The sequence below is a fragment of the Dreissena polymorpha genome, chromosome 4 (genome assembly GCF_020536995.1).
Source record: "Dreissena polymorpha isolate Duluth1 chromosome 4, UMN_Dpol_1.0, whole genome shotgun sequence".
Taxonomy (NCBI): Eukaryota; Metazoa; Mollusca; class Bivalvia; order Myida; family Dreissenidae; genus Dreissena; species Dreissena polymorpha.
The window spans coordinates 123,216,995-123,239,604 of NC_068358.1; the positions used below are offsets into that span (position 1 = coordinate 123,216,995).

Genomic DNA, 22,610 nt, shown 5'->3' on the forward strand with positions numbered 1-22,610 from the left:
GATGCAAGAGGTTGCATTTTGGCGACTTAAAACTGTAAACGCAATAGTTTCAGAAAAAAATGTTACCTCTCGGCAATGTGTTTCAACGGAGAGGAACTTTAAGCAAATTTGGTAGTGTGCCACTCAAGAATCAATTATTAAAGGGGAACTTTCAAAAGTTAAAACATTAATACCGATTCATATTAAATTAAAAATATTTACGATAAAACAATACTTTAATCCATCTACGTATACTATTAGATTATTTAACCCATTAATATAAAATAAACTTAATATAAAGCTATGTATACACGTTTAAGTATCAACATGTTGTAATCAGTATAATAGCAGCAAGTACAGAAGAAAATGATGATTAATTAAATAGCAGCTGAATTCCACAAACCTCTACACTCCCTCCCGAATTCTTCCACGATGACTTCTTTCTGGATTAAAGGCGATGTAAGCGATTCCTACAAAAGACATATACTCAATTAAAGGCATTTATGTTGTACACTTTCAAAGATCGAACATATCGATGTGGTATTAAAGGGGCCTTTTCACGTTTTGGCAAATTGACAAAATTGAAAAAAGTTGTTTAAGATTCGCAAATTTTCGTTTCAGTTATGATATTTGTGAGGAAACAGTACAACTGAACATTTACCATGCTTTATTATATCTATTATATGCATATTTTGACGATTTAAAAACCTGAAAATTATAAAGCGTTGCAATGCTAAACGATTGAATAATTTGGAGAGTTCTGTTGTTGTCGTTTAATTTTGTGAAACCACGAAGATTGCAAATATAAAGTATAAAATACGCACATTATACATACTTGGCAGGATGGCCGAGTGGTCTATTTGGTTTTTACTCCAGGGGTCACGGTTCGAGCCCTGCTGAGGTTTACTTTTTTTCTTTTTTTTAAAATTTTATTCTTGATTTTTTACTGGAGCTTCTTAGATCCAATGTTCTACATTTATCAATATATAGCATTTAATGAAAAACTTCAAAATATGACAAAATCTGTGAAAAGGCCCCTTTAATCCTTGTGTTGTCCTCTTACAAAACATAGTTATGTAAATTATAGGGAACTAGGGAAAAAAATGCATCTTCGGCCATTGGTCGTTGTTGGGGCCGTTTTATTTAAGCAATTACACAGAGGGAGTGCTTGTAACTGAAATATACTATGTATATGGGGCTACGGTTATGATTATAGAAATAATAAACCGAGTACTTAACCTACAAAAGGAAGCACGTCAAAGATACAGAGGGAAATGTACTGCAGAATTTCTGAGGCAAAACGTACGGGGAAATATTGTACCTATGTCTCAACACGATAAAATATTGTACACAGGGAGAGAACAGGGAAAGACCACATAGGAAAACAGCGCTGTAAGGGAACGAAATCGACAGACATCGCAGCTCTAAGTGAGACCTTGGGTCCGTCTTAGTAAAGATCGTACGACATTGTTAACTTACGATTGCATTTTGTAATTTAAAAATATAAGTGATTATTATTTGTATGTTTCAAATATAATGGATATTTGACAGCTTCTTTGAAAATGAATGGAAATGTTCAACAAAAGTAATTATAAATGCGACGGTTACGTTTATATAACGCTTCGAAAATTGCATCGTTAGGTTAGAATGTCGTACAATGTTTGATAAGACGGGCCCCTGGCTCGCAGTAAGAGAGTTTTATGAAAGAAGCTCTGGCTAAACAGTCTCTGGTTTTGTAGAACTATTGAGGATCGGCGTGAGGCAGGCGTTGGTTTTGCATTGAGAACAAATATTGTTGGACAGCTGGCTAGACTTCCCAAGGGAGTGAACCATATGCTCGTGACCATTTAATTCCCTTTGATGGCTGGAAGGAAGCATCTTACCACCATCATCGCACGAATTTCAGACCGTCATGACCGACATATCAAAGGCGGACACTCTAATCTTGTAAGGTGACTTGATCGCAAGACTGCCAAGAGTTGGCAAGAGTTGGCACTTACAACACTGCCTGGGAAGGGGTCCTTTGAAACCATATAGTGGGTCGCTACAACAGCATTTGTTTTATTATTTTGCTCCGGGCATGAGCTGCATATGAACTCCTGCTCACAAACACGATGCCCCGAAACCGAACGTCATGGATGCACCCTCGCGCAAAGCGCAAGCAACATATTGACTATGCTAGTGACCAAGTCCATGTGCCCCGAAACTGTTTTACGCAAATCTCACATAAGCCTTCGGAGTCTCGGAGACAACTATGTGTTTGTCAACCTGAGATCTGCATATATGACAAAGTGTTCAACATTCAGAGGCTCTAAGAAAAAACAAGAGTGTTGAAATGTTTCAAGCGCCTGCATAGACTTTGGTCTATCATGTCGTGTCTTGACAAGTTCAACTCTTCACAACATACCGGTAGTCACAATATGTCGTAATATTTAGATTGGATCATTTTAATTCCATAGGAAATGCTCGTTTTGTCGTATGCAATACATGTTTTGCGCATAAGTTACTTGCTGGTGTTTATATACACTTGTGCTTTGCGGAACGATACAATGACCCGTACACGTGGTCGAGAAGTCCGTAATGAATGATTTAACTATGGCTGTGTAAAAATAATCTCAAACAACAAAATCTTACATTTCAAGTTGACTCTTTAGAAGTAAGTGCGTCTTATTTATTATTGTGTTCTTGTGGCGTGATTTATTTAACGGGACCTTTTCACAGATTTTGGCATGTATTGAAGTTTGTCATTAAATGCTTTATATTGATAAATGTAAAGATTGGATATAAAAAGATCCAGTGTGAAACAAAACGCGAATAAAGAAAAAAAGTAACCCTAAACTGGGCTCGAACCACTGACCCCGGCAGTAACTCGATTTTTGTCAAAGACGTGACGTATACCGCACGTGCCGCATTGACACAGACTATTTTACATGCCGTCTTCACAAAACAAGAGAATCTAATTTATGGCGATTTTTAAGAATGATTATGCCATTATCATGTATGGCCATTTAAACCTTTGAACTCTTGAATTCTTTCGCATGACATGCCGTCCAATGACTGTGGACAAAATTAATGTACAGAGTCATTTTAAAATCTCACAATGAATGACATAGTTATTGCCCGGACAAGCTCATTTATGGCGATTTTTGACTTTTGAACTCCAAGTGTGACATTGACCCTGGATATATCAACCTAATTCTTTTGCATGACACATCGTCCAATAATTATTAACAAATGTACCGAGTAATTTTAAAATCTCAAAATGAATGACATAGTTATGGCCCGGACAAGATCATTTATGGTCATTTTTGACCTTTGAAGTCACAGTGTGACATTGACGTTGCAGGTATCTACGTAATTCTTTCGCGCGACACACCGTCCAATTATTGTGAACAAATGTGCCAAATGATTTTAAAATCACACAATGAACAACATAGTTATGGCCCGGACAAGCTCATTTATGGCCATTTTTGACCTTTGAACTCAAAGGGTGACCCTGACCTTGGATATATCGACGTAATTCTTTCGCGCGACACACCGTCCAATGATGGTGAACAAATGTGCCAAATGATTTTAAAATTTAACCATGAATGACATAGTTATGGCCAGGACAAGGTCATTTATGGCCATTTTTTTACCTTTGAACTCAAAGTGTGACCTTGACCCTGGAGATATCGACGTAATTCTTTTGCTCGACACACCGTCCAATGATGGTGAACAAATGTGCCAAATGATTTTAAAATCTCACAATGAACGAAATAGTTATAGCCCGGACAAGCTCATGTATTGCCATTTTTGACATTTGAACTTAAAGTGTGACCTCGACCTTGGAGATATCGACATAATTCTTTTGCGCGACACACCGTCCAATGATGGTGAACACATGTGCCAAATGAATCTAAAATCTCACCATGAACAAGTTATTGCCTGGACAAGGCAATTTTTGATATTTGAACTCAAAGTGTGACCTTGACCTTGGAGATACCGATATAATTCTTTCGCGCGACACACCGTCCAATGATGGTGAACAAATATGCAAAATGATTTTAAAATCTCAGAATAAATGATAAAGGCATGGCCCGGACAAGCATTTGACCTTTGAACTCCAAGTGTGACCATGTCCTTGGAGATATCGACGTACTTTTTTCACACAATACACCGTTCCATGATGGTGAACAAATGTACCAAGTCATTTTAAAAGCTAACGATAAATGACAAAGTTTTGGTCCGGACAAACTTTCGGTTTAAAACACACTAAGTGACCCCGTGACCTATACTTTATATTAGCAATGCTCGTAGTATCACACAATATAACGACAACAACAAAACCTCCCAAATTATTCAATCGTTTCGCGTTGCAACGCTTTATAATGTTAAGTTTTTTTTGTAATCGTCAAAAGATGCATGACTTTTTTTCACAAATATCAAAACAACAACGAAAATGTGCGATTCTGAAACTTATTTTTAAAATTTGGTCAATTTACCAAAACGTGAAAAGGGCCCCTTGAAGGCAATAAAATGTAGATGTAACGTTAATTGTAGAGAATGAATGACATTGTCAAGAAAAGAACAGTGTGCGTCGTTATAAATGTCATGGAGTCTATCGGGTTTCATGTTAAATGTGAGAAAATATTCCTTTTCGTAAATGTCAAAGAAGGAATATTGCGTTGAGGTCAACGGAAAAAAGTAGCGTTTCAAGGAGAGAACGATGCATTTATTTCTATGTCATGGGAATAAGATTCTGTCCATCTTGAATTCAATAAGAGTGCAAATTTTGTTATTGTAAATGACACAGAACACAACTATACAATTTTGGACTTGAAATGAAGGGCAAGTTTAACTGTGGCTAATGTGTCCGACATGGAGGAAAACTGCCCCTTGATATTCGGGAAGAGCAATTATAAATGGCGGACGTTAGGCAAACGCTTCAGAATACAGCAGTTACATACGTGAGCCTTACTTGGTTATTGCGCATGACAAGAGGCAGGAGAGCGGTGTCGCACTGCAGGATTCCTGTCATAATAACACCAGTAGACACCATCGGCACACTGTAATTGCCACCTAGTCCTACCTCATACACATGCTCATACACCGAAGTGAAAGGTACCAATTTGGTAGGTATCGCCGCAGACAAACCGGTAATGTTAAGGCTTCGTTCTGATAGATAAAAAGATAGAAAGAACTATTAATAACGTGTGGGCCGACGAAATCTGCATAGAAAAGCAATTGATGGTACACGCTTATGTGTATTAGTGTCAAGCTTACTCTTGCCTAGTATCTAGTTCTGCTCTGTTAAGTAGTCTTTTGATAACTAGAAAAACAGCGTTATATGCGTCATCTTATAGTTGATATGTGAAAACTTTTACAATAGCTACATCAGTTGTAATAATATGTAAGGTATCTCTTACGTGTAATAATATGTAATTTGGCATTTGTCCCGTCGTAGCATTTTCCCTTTGTTACGTTTGCAAACGCTTCAAGGGGAGGCACGTACGTCAGACTCACGTTTGTGGCGTTGCCTCTAGCATACGCCGCACCGGTTACCTTCATGACCTGTGATATAATAGCAGAAACACATTATCATATGCAAACACACACTGCTAATGTCTGAATCCTCATGCATTAAGTATGGAGTTTAAAACTGTAGTTGGTATATTGTATTTAATTGGGACTTGTTGGCACGCTCATTGTGTTTTGCAGTCATTTTTTACTCAGTCAGCCTATATGTATCATGCAATCTTTATATGGACAGAGACGGTATGAATAGATGGTATTGCATTCAATATGAACTAAGTGGTGATAAATGGTGTGAATTGAATTTTTAAAAAACGTTATCATTCGTTACTTTAAGTGTATCTGCAACATATATTGTTCCGCACTGAATATATGGTAGTGCATCAAACAAAAAATGCGTTGCGCTCTTCCATCGTGAGCACATTGTTCATTGCATAAAAATCACATTACCTGAATTTCATGTGAAGCCTTGATGTGAGTCAAAGTACCGCTGTCGAGCCTCCTCGCCACTACTTCCGCCCTGTTGCTGATTACAAACGGCGCGAAGCCCGTCATCGAGACCTGCGTTTTGTTCCAGCTGCTGGTCAGTTTGACTATGTCACCGTATCCGCTGACTGCATTGGACCGCACCACATACTCCTTACCCCAGTATGAGCTAGGAACCAACTGCTCGATCGTGTGTGCAAAATTGCTGGTCAAATTGCGGGAACCAACAAACACCGCGATCGGCTGAAAGCTGTAAATATGAACCCCGCTAAGATCGTAGGTACTTTCGAATTGAATCGTGTCGAATGCGCCCATAGTGATGGCAGGGTCGTCCACCGAGTTGATGAATGTTTTTTGTTTACATAGGGTTATGTGGAAGGGCACGTTGTGTGGGAATTTGATCGAGACTATCGTGTCGTTGACGAACGCAGACACGGCAAACTGGCAGTAGCCGCCGTTAGCGCAGAACGTTGATGTGACGTACTCTGACGCGTTGAACGGTTCGACCGGACCGTCGATGAGGTACGACTGGGGAATGCCGAGAAAACCCTCCTTGTAGCCGTGGTCATCGACAAACACTTGCAGCTGAAATTTACCATCTGAACGCACCATCACTGTCTGGTTTGAATAGACGGAGCCACGAAGGGACCTGCTGTCGTCTTCAAATGTGTGGACCTTGCTTTCACCTTTCTGGACATCAATCGGTGGTGTTATGGTCTCGTTGATCCATGTGATGTTATTGAGGCCTAAAACAGTTCGTTTCCCCGTGTTTTGACAAGCAGTGCGTGTAAAATATGAAGTCCTGGCATTCTAAATTGCTTTACACATCGTTAATAAAATAATCTCGTAAAGTACATTGAATCGGCGTTATATTCTTGATTATTATATTATTAATTTATTAAGTATTTTATATGATGCAATATTTGACTCTGCACAATACTATGAACCAAAATTCAATATTTCTTTCATCACCGAAGACGTGTCCAGCCTAAGTATTCATGGTATTGGCACCCAATTCCCTATATCATGATATAAATAAGAATTTGAATCCCTTCAATAATTTAATGGCTGTGCTCCGCACAAGCAAATGACAATACGAAAAGAAAGACAGGCAGAAGATATACTACATTTGGGGCATAAAACCATGATCTAATTTTAAACGAAGACTATTCACAACTACGGATAGGCCGAAAGCACGTAAGCATTCACTGTTGTCTAGTTTTAAACTTACCAACAATTTGAACCTTGATAGACGTTTCTCCGGTATTCGTGAGGACAAACGTGTACTTGACCTTGTCGCTAGAGGTGACGCTATCATTGTCCCGTCTACCCATTAACGGCACCATGTACACTGTTTCAACCGCATTCCCTACTGGGTTTTATATATAAAAAAAGAACGACAACAAAATGCATAAATATCGAATACTCTAACAAGGAGGATTAAATGGCATTGAATGATTGTATCTTATTTCATAAAATATAGTATATATTTTTCATGACTAATGTGAAGATTATGATCCAATGTCGCATATTGATGTTGTAAGAACAGAACATTTAACACCCGAAACGTTAATTTAACGCATACAGTAATTATAAGCATTACGATATTTAGCAAGTATCCAATTAGTATTTTATAACGATTTGTCACTACGTGTAAAACCGCTGTTTTTTTTGTGTGCGCTGTTTTTGTTGGCCCAACAAAGCGACGGTCGCAATTGACATTGCACAGGTCCTCCGTTCCGTCTGAACCTTCTTTCGAACAAACGTTCTTTCAACTTTCAAGTCCAAGCCCGTTGCTCTGCCCTGATAGGAGATAGTGATGTCGTTCAACGTACAAAAGCCGGAACAAAAAGACACTTACCTTGTACCAACGCCGCCGCCGCACATAGCATCAGCGCCTTAAATCGAAAATAAAAAATACAACCCTATATGGGTTATATAATGAACGTACTATTGTGTAAGGACTATTGATCGCCTCTTTACTTGTATAATATTAGACATTGAAATCAAACGGCCTTCGTTAGTATAAAACACGTATACAAAAAGGTTACGTGTTTAACTGTATTTCAAAACCCGCATGTTTCTTGTCATTATATTTATTGTATACATAATGCTGCCTTGAGTGTAACTCACAATGTGCACGTTTTACCCTCATCTTAGCTTATTAATTATGTTATTGTTTTCTATTGCTTTTACAAGTTATTATTATTCTACTTGTCCTATACAAAACAATACAAGATCATCAACATCGGTTGCAATTTTTTGGACTGATATCTGACTAGAGCAAGTCAACAGTTTTCGGTATTTTCCAAACACATATTAGGAACATATTTATTTATTTTTCATAATTACACGAACATAACTTTATATACGCCGATGTCAGTAAACCAAACAACTATGGTTTCAGAGAAAAGCGATTTGTAAACTTAGCGCTTTTATGCTCCATAACGTCCTGTGTTACTCAGATATAAACAAAAGGCTCCAGATTCCTTGATCGCTAAAATGGTGTTGTTAGCAAAGAGTTTAGAAAGAACGCTCGCTGTGCTGCTGTAATGGTTCATATTCATAATAGTAAAGAAGGACGCCCGCTATGACACTCCACTGGTTTACAAGCAAAGAGTTGGGAAAGGACGCTCGCAATGTCGCCCCACTGGTTTATTAGCAAGGAGTTGGAAAGGACCCTCGCTTCGTCGCTCCACTTGTGTATAAGTAAAGAGTTGGGAATGGGCGCTCGCGATATCGCTCCACTTGTTTATAAGTAAGGAGTTGGAAAGGACCCCCGCTATGTCGCTCCAATGGTTTATTAGCAAGGAGTTGGAAAGAACCTTCGCTATATCGCTCCACTGGTTTATTATCCCCGCCAAAGGCGGAGGGATATTGTTTTGGCGTTGTCCGTCCATCCGTCCGTCCGTCCGGCACTTTTGTGTCCGGGTTCATATCTTAAAAGTGCTCTGGCGGATTTCATTGAAACTTGGTATGAGTATATATATGGATCAGAGGATGATGCACGCCAAATGGCATTGTACACCATCTGATAATAACGGAGTTATGGCCCTTTGTATCTTGAAAAAATGCTTTTTTAAGTGTCAAATATAAAACTTTTGTGTCCAGAAGAATATTGGCGGGGGATATCATTTCAACGAAATTGCTTGTTAGCAATGAGTTGGAAAGGACCCTTGATATGTCGCTCCACTGATTTATTAGCAAGGAGTTGGAAAGGACCCTCGCTTTGTCGCTCCACTTGTTTATGAGTAAAGAGTTGGGAATGGGTGCTCGCTATGTCGCTCCACTTGTTCATAAGTAAGGAGTTGGAAAGGACCCCCGCTATGTCGCTCCAATGGTTTATTAGCAAGGAGTTGGAAATACCCTCGCTATGTCGCTCCACTGGTTTATTAGCAAGGAGTTGGAAAGGACTCTCGCTACCTATGTCGCTCCACTGGTTTATTAGCAAGGAGTTGGAAATACACTCGATATGTCGCTCCACTGGTTTATTAGAAAGGAGTTGGAAATGACCCTCGCTTTGTCGCTTCACTGGTTTATTAGCAAGGAGTTTAAAAGGACCCTCGCTATGCCGTTCCACTGTTTTTTTATTAGGGAGTTGGAACCTCGCTTTGTCGCTCCACTGATTTATTAGCAAGGAGTTGGAAAGGACCATCGCTTTGTCGCTCCACTTGTTTATGAGTAAAGAGTTGGGAATGGGTGCTCGCTATGTCGCTCCACTTGTTCATAAGTAAGGAGTTGGAAAGGACCCCCGCTATGTCGCTCCAATGGTTTATTAGCAAGGAGTTGGAAATACCCTCGCTATGTCGCTCCACTGGTTTATTAGCAAGGAGTTGGAAAAGACTCTCGCTAGCTATGTCGCTCCACTGGTTTATTAGCAAGGAGTTGGAAAGGACCCTTGCTATGTCGCTCCACTGGTTTATTAGTAAGGAGTTTGAAAGGACTCTCGCTATGTAACTCCACTGGTTTATTAGCAAGGAGTTGGAAATACACTCGATATGTCGCTCCACTGGTTTATTAGAAAGGAGTTGGAAATGACCCTCGCTTTGTCGCTTCACTGGTTTATTAGCAAGGAGTTTAAAAGGACCCTCGCTATGCCGTTCCACTGTTTTTTTATTAGGGAGTTGGAACCTCGCTTTGTCGCTCCACTGGTTTATTAAGTAAGGAGTTGGAATCTCGCTTTGTCGCTAATCTGGTTTATTAGCAAGGGGTTGGAACCTCGCTATGTCGCTCCACTGGTTTATAAGCAAGGAGTTTGAACGGACCCTCGCGATGTCGCTCCACTGGTTTATTTAGTAAAGATTTGTGGAAGGGCGATCACTGTAAAGTCACTGTTCGTATGACCAGGTGCGAAAATATTAAATAAAAAAATACTTTGCCGTTAATTGGTTTCTTGTTCATCCAAAATTAACAAAACAAATTGTTAGTCTTGATCGATACCAAACAGTTAATTTAAAGCACTGACAAAAATGTTTTGGTAATGATCTTTCGATTAATTATATATTTAATCACTTGTTGTAGGTGACCCCAAATTCGTAATTATATGAACATGGATAAATATGTGTATCATGATTCGCATGCGCAAATATGAAGCCCGCCAATGTGACCTGAAGTCTTTATGATAGTACTTGACCTTTACTGTTACAGAATGCTTTTTATGTTTTAATTTCAATCAGCAAACTCTTGAATACACGTTGAATTTATTTTTTTTAACTTCAGTAATATCCATGTGTTCAAAAAGCGTTTCATTCTGACACAAATAGCATCAGTTTCAAAGCTCTTAAAATGAAATATCAATATCAGAAATTTGAATGAACATTTGAAGACATTGCGTCACTATATTTACAACAAACTAATGCCTATTTTAGTTGGAATGAAAAACAATAGTAACCATAATGAGCTAAACAAGGCTCTGGATCAACGATTTCACAACCGCGCCCTTAAATACAATTGAAAGTGAACTATTGATAAACAGTCTTGTTGTTGTTTTGAACTAAATGTGAAAAGTTTTAACATTTAAACATTAATTATACAAATCAATTTTAATAGGGGCGGTGGATTTATGCTCTTGTTTTTTTTTTACTCTAGCATATCGCATTATTATTTTCAAATACTGAATAATTTAGATTATTGCTATTTAATGTCAACAAATGCACATTTAATCCTGACTTATTTTATTTATTGGGTTTTCAGGTTTTATTTGCTTTTTTAGATATCTTTCAATTACTCAAATGTGGCAGATTTAAGCACTGCACCGTGATGAGCTTTATGCTCTTTTAACCCAGTTATGCCTAGTGGACTCTCCCATCCTTCTGAATTGGATCAATTTATTTCCAAAATAAAGGATTTCTACTATATTTATTTCTATATTTATGATGCGGCTTCTCATCTGGGTCTACGCTGTTTGCCAAGGCCTTTTTTTCTAGACGCTAAGCATAAATGGTTTAATGATAAATTACATGTATATCATGTCTGGCTCTTCAAATTTTAAAAGTCAAAGTAAAAATAGATATAGAGAATAATAGGTTAGTGTTGATTATAGATCAGGTTTATCATGCGAGGCTTAGAAAACAAAAAGCACGAGCCTTGGCGAGTGCTTTTTCGTTTTCGTGCCGAGCATGATATACCTGATCTATAATCAACACTAACCTATTATTCTATTTATCCCACTTTTTATTCAGTAATCTGTTTTTATTTAAACAAAATAAGTTTTCATGAGTGTTTGTCGTACTTTGATAATGACTGTAGTGTAACCAAGGTCAGTGTATTACTCCGCGTTCCAAAAATAACCGCTGATCAAATAATCATTTTTTTTAATCAGAATATCGTTCTGTAACAAAGTGTCGAGCGTTATTAATTACAATTTTAATCATATTGAATTGCAAATCTTTAAGTTTTATGATATCAATATGACATTAAGTTGTTATATACAAGGAACTACATTTGTTTACAACGTAGCCTAACACCACACACAATTCACTTTCGATATCAAACTATCGAGTCGATCACGAGGTGCACAATATTTGCTTCTTTGTTATAATATGTGGTTATTCGTGACGAAATAACAAAGATTACTTGGATTTAAGCTAATTATATACATTACCATTTTGAATGTTGAAAGTGGCACCAAAGAATTGTGAGGCAAAGTTGTTCGAACCAGAGAAAGACATTTGCTGGTGAAGTGACTGGGTGGGGCGAACATCAAGATCAACTTGTTCGACGGTAGACAGTGGTTGTCTAGGCTGCATTTCGGCCATAGTTTCGGTGCATGAAGGTGAACAAGAGGAATCTGTTGGATTGTTACATTTACTGGACTGAGCAAGAATGATCACTGTTGCTGCTGTTCAACAGATATGTTGAAATAATTGGTTATGGACTGGACATTTTTGTGCCCTGTTATGGCCATGGTTTCAGTGGCTGGAATGTTTGCATTTCGAAGTTTTTGGACCAGTAATTTGCGAACTGAGTGGTTCGTTTTTCTCTTGTGCTTGAGAAAGCCGGCGTCTTTTGCCATGGCCTTCAGCATCTGACCTAACTTGTTGACACCCAATTGTTGACGCAAGAATCACCGGGATGCAGTGTCATTTGTGCGTATTGCCAGGTAGAAAAGATGCTTTGAAGAAAAATCAGATGGACGCATATCCGAGTACAGCTTGTAAATGAACACAGGATTTCTTGGTCCAGACGATTGTTTTCTACGGTCAAAGGGGAGCAACTCGAACTGACTTCTTCAAAGGGGAGCAACAACAACAGAACCTATTTGCATAGGGTTAAATTTACCTAATACTAGGTTTTAATGACAATAAATGCCAAAAAACTCGTTTTTTGCTACTTTCCTTTGTTTTAAAGTCATTAAGATTGACACACATTGAGATTGTTTTTATTATTGATGCACTTGGAAAATACAGGTGACGATGTGCGTGGGAAAAAGTAGTCCCGGTTCGGCAGTTGATGACGTCATTTCGTGCCATTGATTATAGCCTTGCCGTTGATTATAGATGAAATTTAATCAACGGGGCTTTAATCAACCGATTTCGCTGTAAAAGTGGGATAAATAGAGAAAAATAGGTTAGTGTTGATTATAGATCAGGTTTATCATGCGAGGCTTAGAAAACAAAAAGCACGAGCCTTGGCGAGTGCTTTTTCGTTTTCGTGCCGAGCATGATAAACCTGATCTATAATCAACACTAACCTATTATTCTATTTATCCCACTTTTTATTCAGTAAACTTTTTTTATTTAAACAAAATAAGTTTTCATGAGTGTTTGTCGTACTTTGATAATGACTCTAGTGTAACCAGGGTCAGTGTATTACTCCGCGTTCCAAAAATAACCGCTGATCAAATAATCATTTTTTTAAATCAGAATATCGTTCTGTAACAAAGTGTCGAGCGTTATTAGTTACAATTTTAATCATATTGAATTGCAAATCTTTAAGTTTTATGATATCAATATGACATTAAGTTGTTATATACAAGGAACTACATTTGTTTACAACGTAGCCTAACACCACACACAATTCACTTTCGATATCAAACTATCGAGTCGATCACGAGGTGCACAATATTTGCTTCTTTGTTATAATATGTGGTTATTTCGTGACGAAATAACAAAGATTACTTGGATTTAAGCTAATTATATACATTAACATTTTGAATGTTGAAAGTGGCACCAAAGAATTGTGAGACAAAGTTGTTCGAACTAGAGAAAGACATTTGCTGGTGAAGTGACTGGGTGGGGCGAACATAAAGATCAACTTGTTCGACGGTAGACAGTGGTTGTCTAGGCTGCATTTCGGCCATAGTTTCGGTGCATGAAGGTGAACAAGAGGAATCTGTTGGATTGTAACATTTACTGGACTGAGCAAGAATGATCACTTTTGCTGCTGTTCAACAGATATGTTGGAATAATTGGTTATGGACTGGACATTTTTGTGCCCTGTTATGGCCATGGTTTCAGTGGCTGGAATGTTTGCATTTCGAAGTTTTTGGACCAGTAATTTGCGAACTGAGTGGTTCGTTTTTCTCTTGTGCTTGAGAAAGCCGGCGTCTTTTGCCATGGCCTTCAGCATCTGACCTAACTTGTTGACACCCAATTGTTGACGCAAGAATCACCGGGATGCAGTGTCATTTGTGCGTATTGCCAGGTAGAAAAGATGCTTTGAAGAAAAATCAGATGGACGCATATCCGAGTACAGCTTGTAAATGAACACAGGATTTCTTGGTCCAGACGATTGTTTTCTACGGTCAAAGGGGAGCAACTCGAACTGACTTCTTCAAAGGGGAGCAACAACAACAGAACCTAGTTGCATAGTGTTAAATTTACCTAATACTAGGTTTTAATGACAATAAATGACAAAAAACTCGTTTTTGCTACTTTCCTTTGTTTTAAGGTCATTAAGATTGACAAACATTTGAGATTGTTTTTATTATTGATGCACTTGGCAAATACAGTTGACGAGGTGCGTGGGAAAAAGTAGTCCCGGTTCGGCAGTTGATGACGTCATTTCGTGCCATTGATTATAGCCTTGCCGTTGATTATAGATGAAATTTAATCAACGGGGCTTTAATCAACCGATTTCGCTGTAAAAGTGGGATAAAAAGACGTTAAAGAAACAACTTATTCTGGGCGAATCTAAGAGTCCACATGACTGTGTGTTTAGACATTATATAGAGAATAATAGGTTAGTGTTGATTATAGATCAGGTTTATCATGCGAGGCTTAGAAAACAAAAAGCACGAGCCTTGGCGAGTGCTTTTTCGTTTTCGTGCCGAGCATGATAAACCTGATATATAATCAACACTGACCTATTATTCTATTTATCCCACTTTTTATTCAGTAAACTTTTTTTATTTAAACAAAATAAGTTTTCACGAGTGTTTGTCGTACTTTGATAATGACTGTAGTGTAACCAAGGTCAGTGTATTACTCCGCGTTCCAAAAATAACCGCTGATCAAATAATCATTTTTTTTAATCAGAATATCGTTCTGTAACAAAGTGTCGAGCGTTATTAATTACAATTTTAATCATATTGAATTGCAAATCTTTAAGTTTTATGATATCAATATGACATTAAGTTGTTATATACAAGGAACTACATTTGTTTACAACGTAGCCTAACACCACACACAATTCACTTTCGATATCAAACTATCGAGTCGATCACGAGGTGCACATTATTTGCTTCTTTGTTATAATATGTGGTTATTTCGTGACGAAATAACAAAGATTACTTGGATTTAAGCTAATTATATACATTAACATTTTGAATGTTGAAAGTGGCACCAAAGAATTGTGAGGCAAAGTTGTTCGAACGCTGGTGAACCGTGAAGTGACTGGGTGGGGCGAACATCAAGATCAACTTGTTCGACGGTAGACAGTGGTTGTCTAGGCTGCATTTCGGCCATAGTTTCGGTGCGTGAAGGTGTACAAGAGGAACTGTTGGATTGTTACATTTACTGGACTGAGCAAGAATGAACACTTTTGCAGCTGTTCAACAGATATGTTGGAATAATTGGTTAAGGATTGGACATTTTTGTGCCCTGTTATTGCCATGGTTTCAGTGGGTGGATATTTGTATTTCGAAATTTTTGGACCAGGAATTTGCGAACTGAGTGGTTCGTTATTCTCTTGTGCTTGAGAAAGCCGGAGTCTTTTGCCATGGCCTTCAGCATCTGACCTAACTTGTTGACACCCAATTGTTGACGCAAGAATCACCGGGATGCAGTGTCATTTGTGCGTATTGCCAGGTAGAAAAGATGCTTTGAAGAAAAATCAGATGGATGCATATCCGAGTACAGCTTGTAAATTAACACAGGATTTCTTGGTCCAGACGATTGTTTTCTACGGTCAAAGGGGAGCAACTCGCACTGACTTCTTCAAAGGGGAGCAACAACAACAGAACCTATTTGCATAGTGTTAAATTTACCTAATACTTGAGGTTTTAATAAAAATAAATGACAAAAAAACACGTTTTTTGCTACTTTCCTTTGTTTTAAGGTCATTAAGATTGACAAACATTTGAGATTGTTTTTATTATTGATGCACTTGGCAAACACAGGTGACGAGGTGCGTGGAAAAAAGTAGTCCCGGTTCGGCAGTTGATAACGTCATTTCGTGCCATTGATTATAGCCTTGCCGTTGATTATAGATGAAATTTAATAAACGGGGCTTTAATCAACCGATTTCGCTGTAAAAGTGGGATAAAAAAGATTAGCTAACATGATGTAATATAAGTACTGGTTTCAATACCAAGCCATTTATTTTATTACAAAGTTTTTTTTTGAAAATGTGTGCCTAATTTATTCAACGCTTCTGTACTGCCAATTATGAACTCAATGTCCTATCATTTGGCTCAGTGTTTGACTCAACAAAATTCCATGACTTTTTCAAATGTGTAAATTCTTCTGTCACTCACGGTTAACAAAATAAGGACACGCTATATAGATTTTGAACCAGTTCAGTGTGATGTTGTTTAAGGTATTTTTTTATTTCCTTTCTCTTTACGAAAATCAATAAGAAAACAAATTCTTAAAAGATAATTTAGAAAATATAATCTGAGAATACATGAGCAATAAAGCTGCCTTTAATAAGATCTGCTCTAAAAAGTATACGTATTGTTTCGATTTAATATGCCGTGTAACGGCTTGCATCGCGGTATAATTGGAAAATACATTTATCGGTTTGAAACACGAAGGCGACTACGATGAGCAATTGAATTTTAAAGTGGTATGAACAGTGAACATTAGTGTTTTTTAGCAATAATCATGAAGTGGCAATATTTAATATCAGTTCCTTCATGTTAATAATGATAAAATAAACATTTAATAAATTCATGCCATATTCGTAGTTTGAGGTACATCTGATTCTTCTGAGCAAAATATGTTAAAAGCCAAAATGAATAATTTAGATGTTAAAAACCCATCAAATGCAACACTACACAATTGCTTTCCTGATATCTGATATATTCTGTATGTAAACTTTATCAGTTATTCCCTTTATCATTGAGTTGCGAATATTTTATTAACAGTTTGCTATACCTGTCTCCGAACGTCGATAATGCCACAACATTTGCGTCTTGTTCTGAGAAAACTGGGCATAATGCATGTGCGTAAAGTGTCGTCCCAGATTAGCCTGTGCAGTCCGCACAGGCTAATCAGGGACGACACTTTCCTCTTAAATTTGATTTTTGCAAAGAAGAGACTTCATTTAAACGAAAAATGTCATAAAATCGAAAAGTGTCGTCCCTGATTAGCCTGTGCGGACCGCACAGGCTAATCTGGGACGACACTTTACGCACAAGCATTATGCCCAGTTTTTTCAGAACACGACTCAAATCGGTTGATCAGTTTTTCGACGGAAATTTTGAAGAACTCGAGCGAAAAAAATAAATAGATTCCTATTCCGATATAATCAAAAGCGAGCAGAATAAAAAATGCGTATTTATCCGTATAATCGAACATTTTTTTCGAAACAAATGCAATTCTTAATACATTGTCAATAATGTCCTTTTAAAGGGACCTTTTCACAGTTTTTGGCATGTATTGAAGTGTGTCATTAAATGCTTTATATTGATAAATATAAACATTGGATCAAAAAGGCACCAGTATAAAAACTCGGCCATCTGTGCTCACACAATTAGTGATTTATTTTATACTTAATATAAGAAATCCTCGTGGTATCACGAAATATAACGACAGCAACAGAACTCTCCAAATTATTAAATCGTTTCGCGTTGCAACGCTTTATAATTTTCAGGTTTTCAAATCGTCGAAACGTGCATATAATGGATATTTTAGGGCATGATAAATGTTCAGTATTACTGTTTCCTCACAAATACCATAACTATAACGAAAATTTGCGAATCTGAAACATTTTTTTAATTTGTCAATTCACCAAAAAGTGAAAAGGCCCCTTTAATACAATAATAATCTGATACAGTGTTTGTCCTCGAATAGTGCTACTAGTTGTTAAAACAAACCATGTTTTGCCGATATGTAGTGTTACTATCACTCTTGAATGACGAACAAAGGGGAGGATATATCGTTTTGTAATTCTAACATTATGTCAGATGTTATAATTATATGCCTATGCTCAACAATTTTAGGCAACAATCTTAGCCGTACGGACGCAGCCAGTTTCTTCGGCCGTTTTAATTAAAATAACACAAGTTTATTAAGGATCAATAATAATCAATGAGTGATTTATAATTGTGCGCTTGATGCGCTTATTTGCTCTGTACCACTAGCAAATAGCCAATTGTTATTAATTGAAACCTTTCGGGAGACGTTTAATACAAAGCAGCAGTGACCGCTGAGAGAAAAAAATGTACTAAAATATATGTATCCTAATGAGGGAGTTCAAACAATTAGATGATAAATTAAATTTTCGATAAGTTTAAGACTCGAACAAACAACTAAGTACTGCCAGTTTGTATAATCAAACGTTTTTAGAAAAGTAAAAGTCTATGTCGTTAAAAGTAGGCTTAAATAAATTAATAAAAAATAGTTGTTGTTTTTTTTAATCGGTTTGGAACAAATTGAACACTACGGACGCAGTAATAAAAATGCTCACACTTTATTTCACTTTACAATGTATATGTGTTTATGCGAATCCGAAGAACATGTGATCAATTTGTTGTGGCCTCATCCTGAATTTTACCTGCGCGTCGGGCCAACGATCTAACAATTCCCAGGTCAGAATTGAATTTCGGTTACCTCGAGCGTCTGGTATATGCCTTATTTTGCCGACTGATATTTTGTCAGGAACATTTGAAGAAAACTGTACCAGGTTAAAAGGTTACATTAAAAAAAGATATCTATCCCATTTGATTGTGTGTTTTATTATGGACATCTTTTAAAATGGATGTTTATGCTTACCCTCGTTTATCAAAATCTGCGGTTGTGTTACAGATACATGTACTTACGGTAATAATTCCTGTGCTGAACACTGATATGCCGATTTGTTATAATGGAACTATAGCGACATGAAAATCATAAACAGAACAATGCCACAATCAGAATCTTAAATATATGGGCTGTGCTCCCTGAAAAGGGGGGTTTAATGTATGTTGTTGTTGTTATGCAGTCCGCATAGGCTAATCAGGGACGACACTTTCAGCATAAAGCGGATGTTTGATACGAAGAGACTATCTTTAAACGAACAATACAATAAAAGCGGAAAATGTCGTCCCTGGTTAGCCTGTGCGGACTACATACGCTAATATGGGACGACAATTAACGCGCATGAATTGAAACCCATTTTCACAGAGCACGGCTCAGATTTTTCATGTTAATATCGAAATGGTATGTCATAATAAAACATGAACTTCTTAGTTAGTTTTAATAACCACATAACGCATTTACCAAATTTTTCTAGAATATCATGTAAGGGCTGAGAATGTGAATTGTGGCCTTAAGGTTCAAGTTGCGTTTGCTGACACAATTATTATGAGTTCGTGCATGCATTTTAACGTTTGAAAACCAAACATTCAAAGATTCTATATAAATAAATTATTTTTCAAACTTTCATATAATGATAATTACATAAAATATATAATTGCAGATCGGTGATGGAGAGGTAATAAACAAAACAAGCAAAACCAAAGATGTCATTTTGACTAAAAATAATGCAGTTTCTATATTTATAATTTATCAAAACATGGGCGGAAAAGAAACTTCGTGAAGTTATTTTAAACCATTTGCGAATGTTCGCTGCAATTCGATTGATACTTTCAATTCTACCCTTATTGTACGAATATCTAAAAAAAGAGCGTTTACATTACGGTGGATTTAATAAAAATACATTTATGAACCGCGTTTGATATTGACGTTCGTTTTAACCACCCATTGTGTCGCGTTCTGATAAAACTGGGCTTAATGCATATACGTAAAGTGTCGTCCCAGATTAGCCTGTGCAGTCCGCACAGGCTAATCAGGGAGGGCACTTTCCGCCAAAATTGGATTTTTGCTTAGAAAAATGTCATAAAAGCGGAAAGTGTCGTCCCTGATTAGCCTGTGCGAATTGCACAGGCTAATCTGGGATGACACTTTACGCACATACATTAAGCCCAGTTTTCTCAGAACGCAACTCAACTAGTCTTATTTTTTATTCTTATTTCTTGCTAACAGCCTTTCTACGCTATCAGCGGTTTGATATGGAAATGTTTGTCTCTGGTGGGCCTGTCGTTATTGACGTTTGCTGTTTTAATTGGTTAACCCATTTTTGCCCAGTGGACTCTCCCATCCTTCTAAATTGGATCAATGTATTTCCAAAACAAGGAATGTCTAGTATATTTATTTCTATATTTAAAATATTAAAGCAAAAATATTTAAGCAACAGCGCAGACCCTGATGAGACGCCGCATGATGCGGCGTCTCATCTGGGTCTACGCTGTTTGCCAATGCCTTTTTTCTAGACGCTAGACATAAATGGGTTAAAAAAAGGAAATAAACATTCAGACGTTATGCACAAAATTGACAACACCTTCATATTTTCGAGCTTCCAATGCGCTTTTTATATAGGTGTGTATAATTTTATTTAGTGGTAAAAACTATTAGCCCCCGTATATTAATGAAAAGACGGAATATTCTTCTCAACTGAAAACTATACCTTTTAAGTACACTGACTTTAAATAATCAAAACAATTTCGTTAGAATAATAACTTCCGCTATAACGACAGAAGTTTCCATAGGTCTAAAAAAATTGTTATCTCGGGTCCATTTAAAATTTCGTAATGGACGTCATTTTTCGCGGAACGTTTTATTCCAAAATGTGCCAACGATATGCGGTTTGGCAAAGCATTTTATAAAAAATCTATTTGGTATCTATGCAAAATTAGAGTGACAAGTACGCGTTAAAAAGCCGAGAAATAACTTGATAGCAACCGGATCAGTATGTTTGTTAAAAAAAAACACTTTAATATTTTGACAGATATCCACGTTATCACCTTATCATTTGCCTTAATATGAAATAGCACTCATGTATTGCCGCGTGATGTTTCAGTTTAATAATCAAAGATTCTACATCGATTCTCTGAATTTTTTGTAAGATCTATAAACCTCGACATCCTATTCAAATAACAAAATGTAAAAGAAACGATAATGAGCAGAATGCTACTGTGCGATTATTTAAATTAAACATCTGAATTGATATTTCTGTATCAAATAAATGGAACGAAAATGTCACCGTAGTTCTGTTAAATAAATACAATAGAAACGCGATCAGCAATAATGTTTCTATATGCATATGATTTCTGATGAAATTGAACATTATTATAAAGGTAGGATTAAAAAGAAAGCGTAGAAAAGTAAAAGCGACTTACAGCCACGGTTGCCATGTCTGCTCCTCTCCGATCGTCCGCCAGATATGTCGTTCTTCCGGTTCGGCAGACGACACTCTACCCACCTTATGAAATATTCATGTAGCCAATTCCAACCAAGCGAAGCGTTTATTATATTTCCGTCTCGAGGGATCGCTCGTGGAAACGGCAACAAAAGACAACAGAAATTTTGAATTGTGAAATTAAAACTGCTATTTATGCACCTTTAAATACGACCAGTACACATGCATATTGCTCTAATATCTAATGGCGTATTTTCTAGCGACTATTTTCGAATTCAAGCTAATTCAGTTAGCCATTCTTAATTAGCACTGTTATTTTTTCGCAAGAACTGAAATGTTACAACATGGCTGTACTTAAAAATACCATGGCTGCCATAAAATGATTACGTACCACTTTGGTTTAGTTTGAGTAATCAGACTTTTATTCAAGCAATTTGCTAACGCGGGTCCATTGTTAAACTATTGAAATGGCGCGGTATCTACATAAAAACCACTCTGTAGTGAAAACACTCCTTCGATTTCTGTTTAACCGAAGCATTTTGAATTCGATGAATATTTCATTGCTTTCCATCATTGAAAGCTGATTCTATGGATAATAAACAATAGAAAAATCAAGATCGATCAACCATTCCATGACGCCCGGAACTGATGTTTACATGGAAGCTGCCGTCAGGTTACCATTAAATGTTGGATTACATTAGGCGACAATAAATTTCATCTGAATTCCAATGAACATAACCACGGGTATCATTTATCTATAACAAGCATTTGTTAGGCGGGTCAAAACATGATTGAAAAATTGCTGTTCGCACAAATCTATTGATCGAGATCATCATTTGAAAACAAATAAGGTTTGTTTAATGCCGTAATAAAAAGGGTACCATTAAGCAAGTATGCCTGTTGTATTTCCATACTGACCGAAAATTTGTTCGGACGGTAACTTATCATGTACATGTATAAGTTTTTAAAGTACCGGTACTTTGCAATAAATAAACTACTATTTGAAACGTTTCAAAGGCAAATGTAAACAAGAGCACCGCATAGCGGGTGCCAACGCTTGGCTGCGGGGGCAGTTTTGAAGAAATGAAAGCTTGTCAAAAGATGTTTTTTGTTATTATTATTTTATTATTAGAGGTAACAATGACTTCTTGACCTAGTGACCCCAAAATGGGTGTGGCGTGTAGAACTCATCAAGGTGCAGCTACATATGAAGTTTCAAAGTTGTAGGTGGAAGCATTTTGATTTTAGAGCCAATGTTAAAGGGACCGTCCACCGCGATTTGCCAAATA

At 37.1% G+C, this 22,610-nt stretch overlaps 1 protein-coding gene and 1 long non-coding RNA gene across 2 annotated transcripts in view; one reads left to right on the plus strand and one right to left on the minus strand.

Moving 5' to 3' along the window:
* Nucleotides 1–21,419, minus strand: part of LOC127880218 (uncharacterized) — a 41,183-nt gene extending 19,764 nt beyond the window's left edge. The window contains exons 1-7 of the mRNA XM_052427496.1: nt 21,302–21,419; nt 7,841–7,877; nt 7,211–7,351; nt 5,944–6,725; nt 5,388–5,532; nt 4,940–5,136; nt 383–449 (exon numbers count right to left, since the gene is read on the minus strand). Coding sequence (XP_052283456.1) covers nt 383–449; nt 4,940–5,136; nt 5,388–5,532; nt 5,944–6,725; nt 7,211–7,351; nt 7,841–7,877; nt 21,302–21,316 — 1,384 coding nt within the window. The 5' untranslated portion in view covers nt 21,317–21,419. The remainder of the gene's footprint in view (nt 1–382; nt 450–4,939; nt 5,137–5,387; nt 5,533–5,943; nt 6,726–7,210; nt 7,352–7,840; nt 7,878–21,301) is intronic.
* LOC127880241 (uncharacterized) lies at nt 11,517–15,949 on the plus strand. Its single transcript, XR_008049483.1, has 2 exons — nt 11,517–12,253; nt 13,798–15,949. It is a non-coding gene; the product is annotated as an uncharacterized LOC127880241 (long non-coding RNA).
* Nucleotides 21,420–22,610: the final 1,191 nt, after the last annotated feature.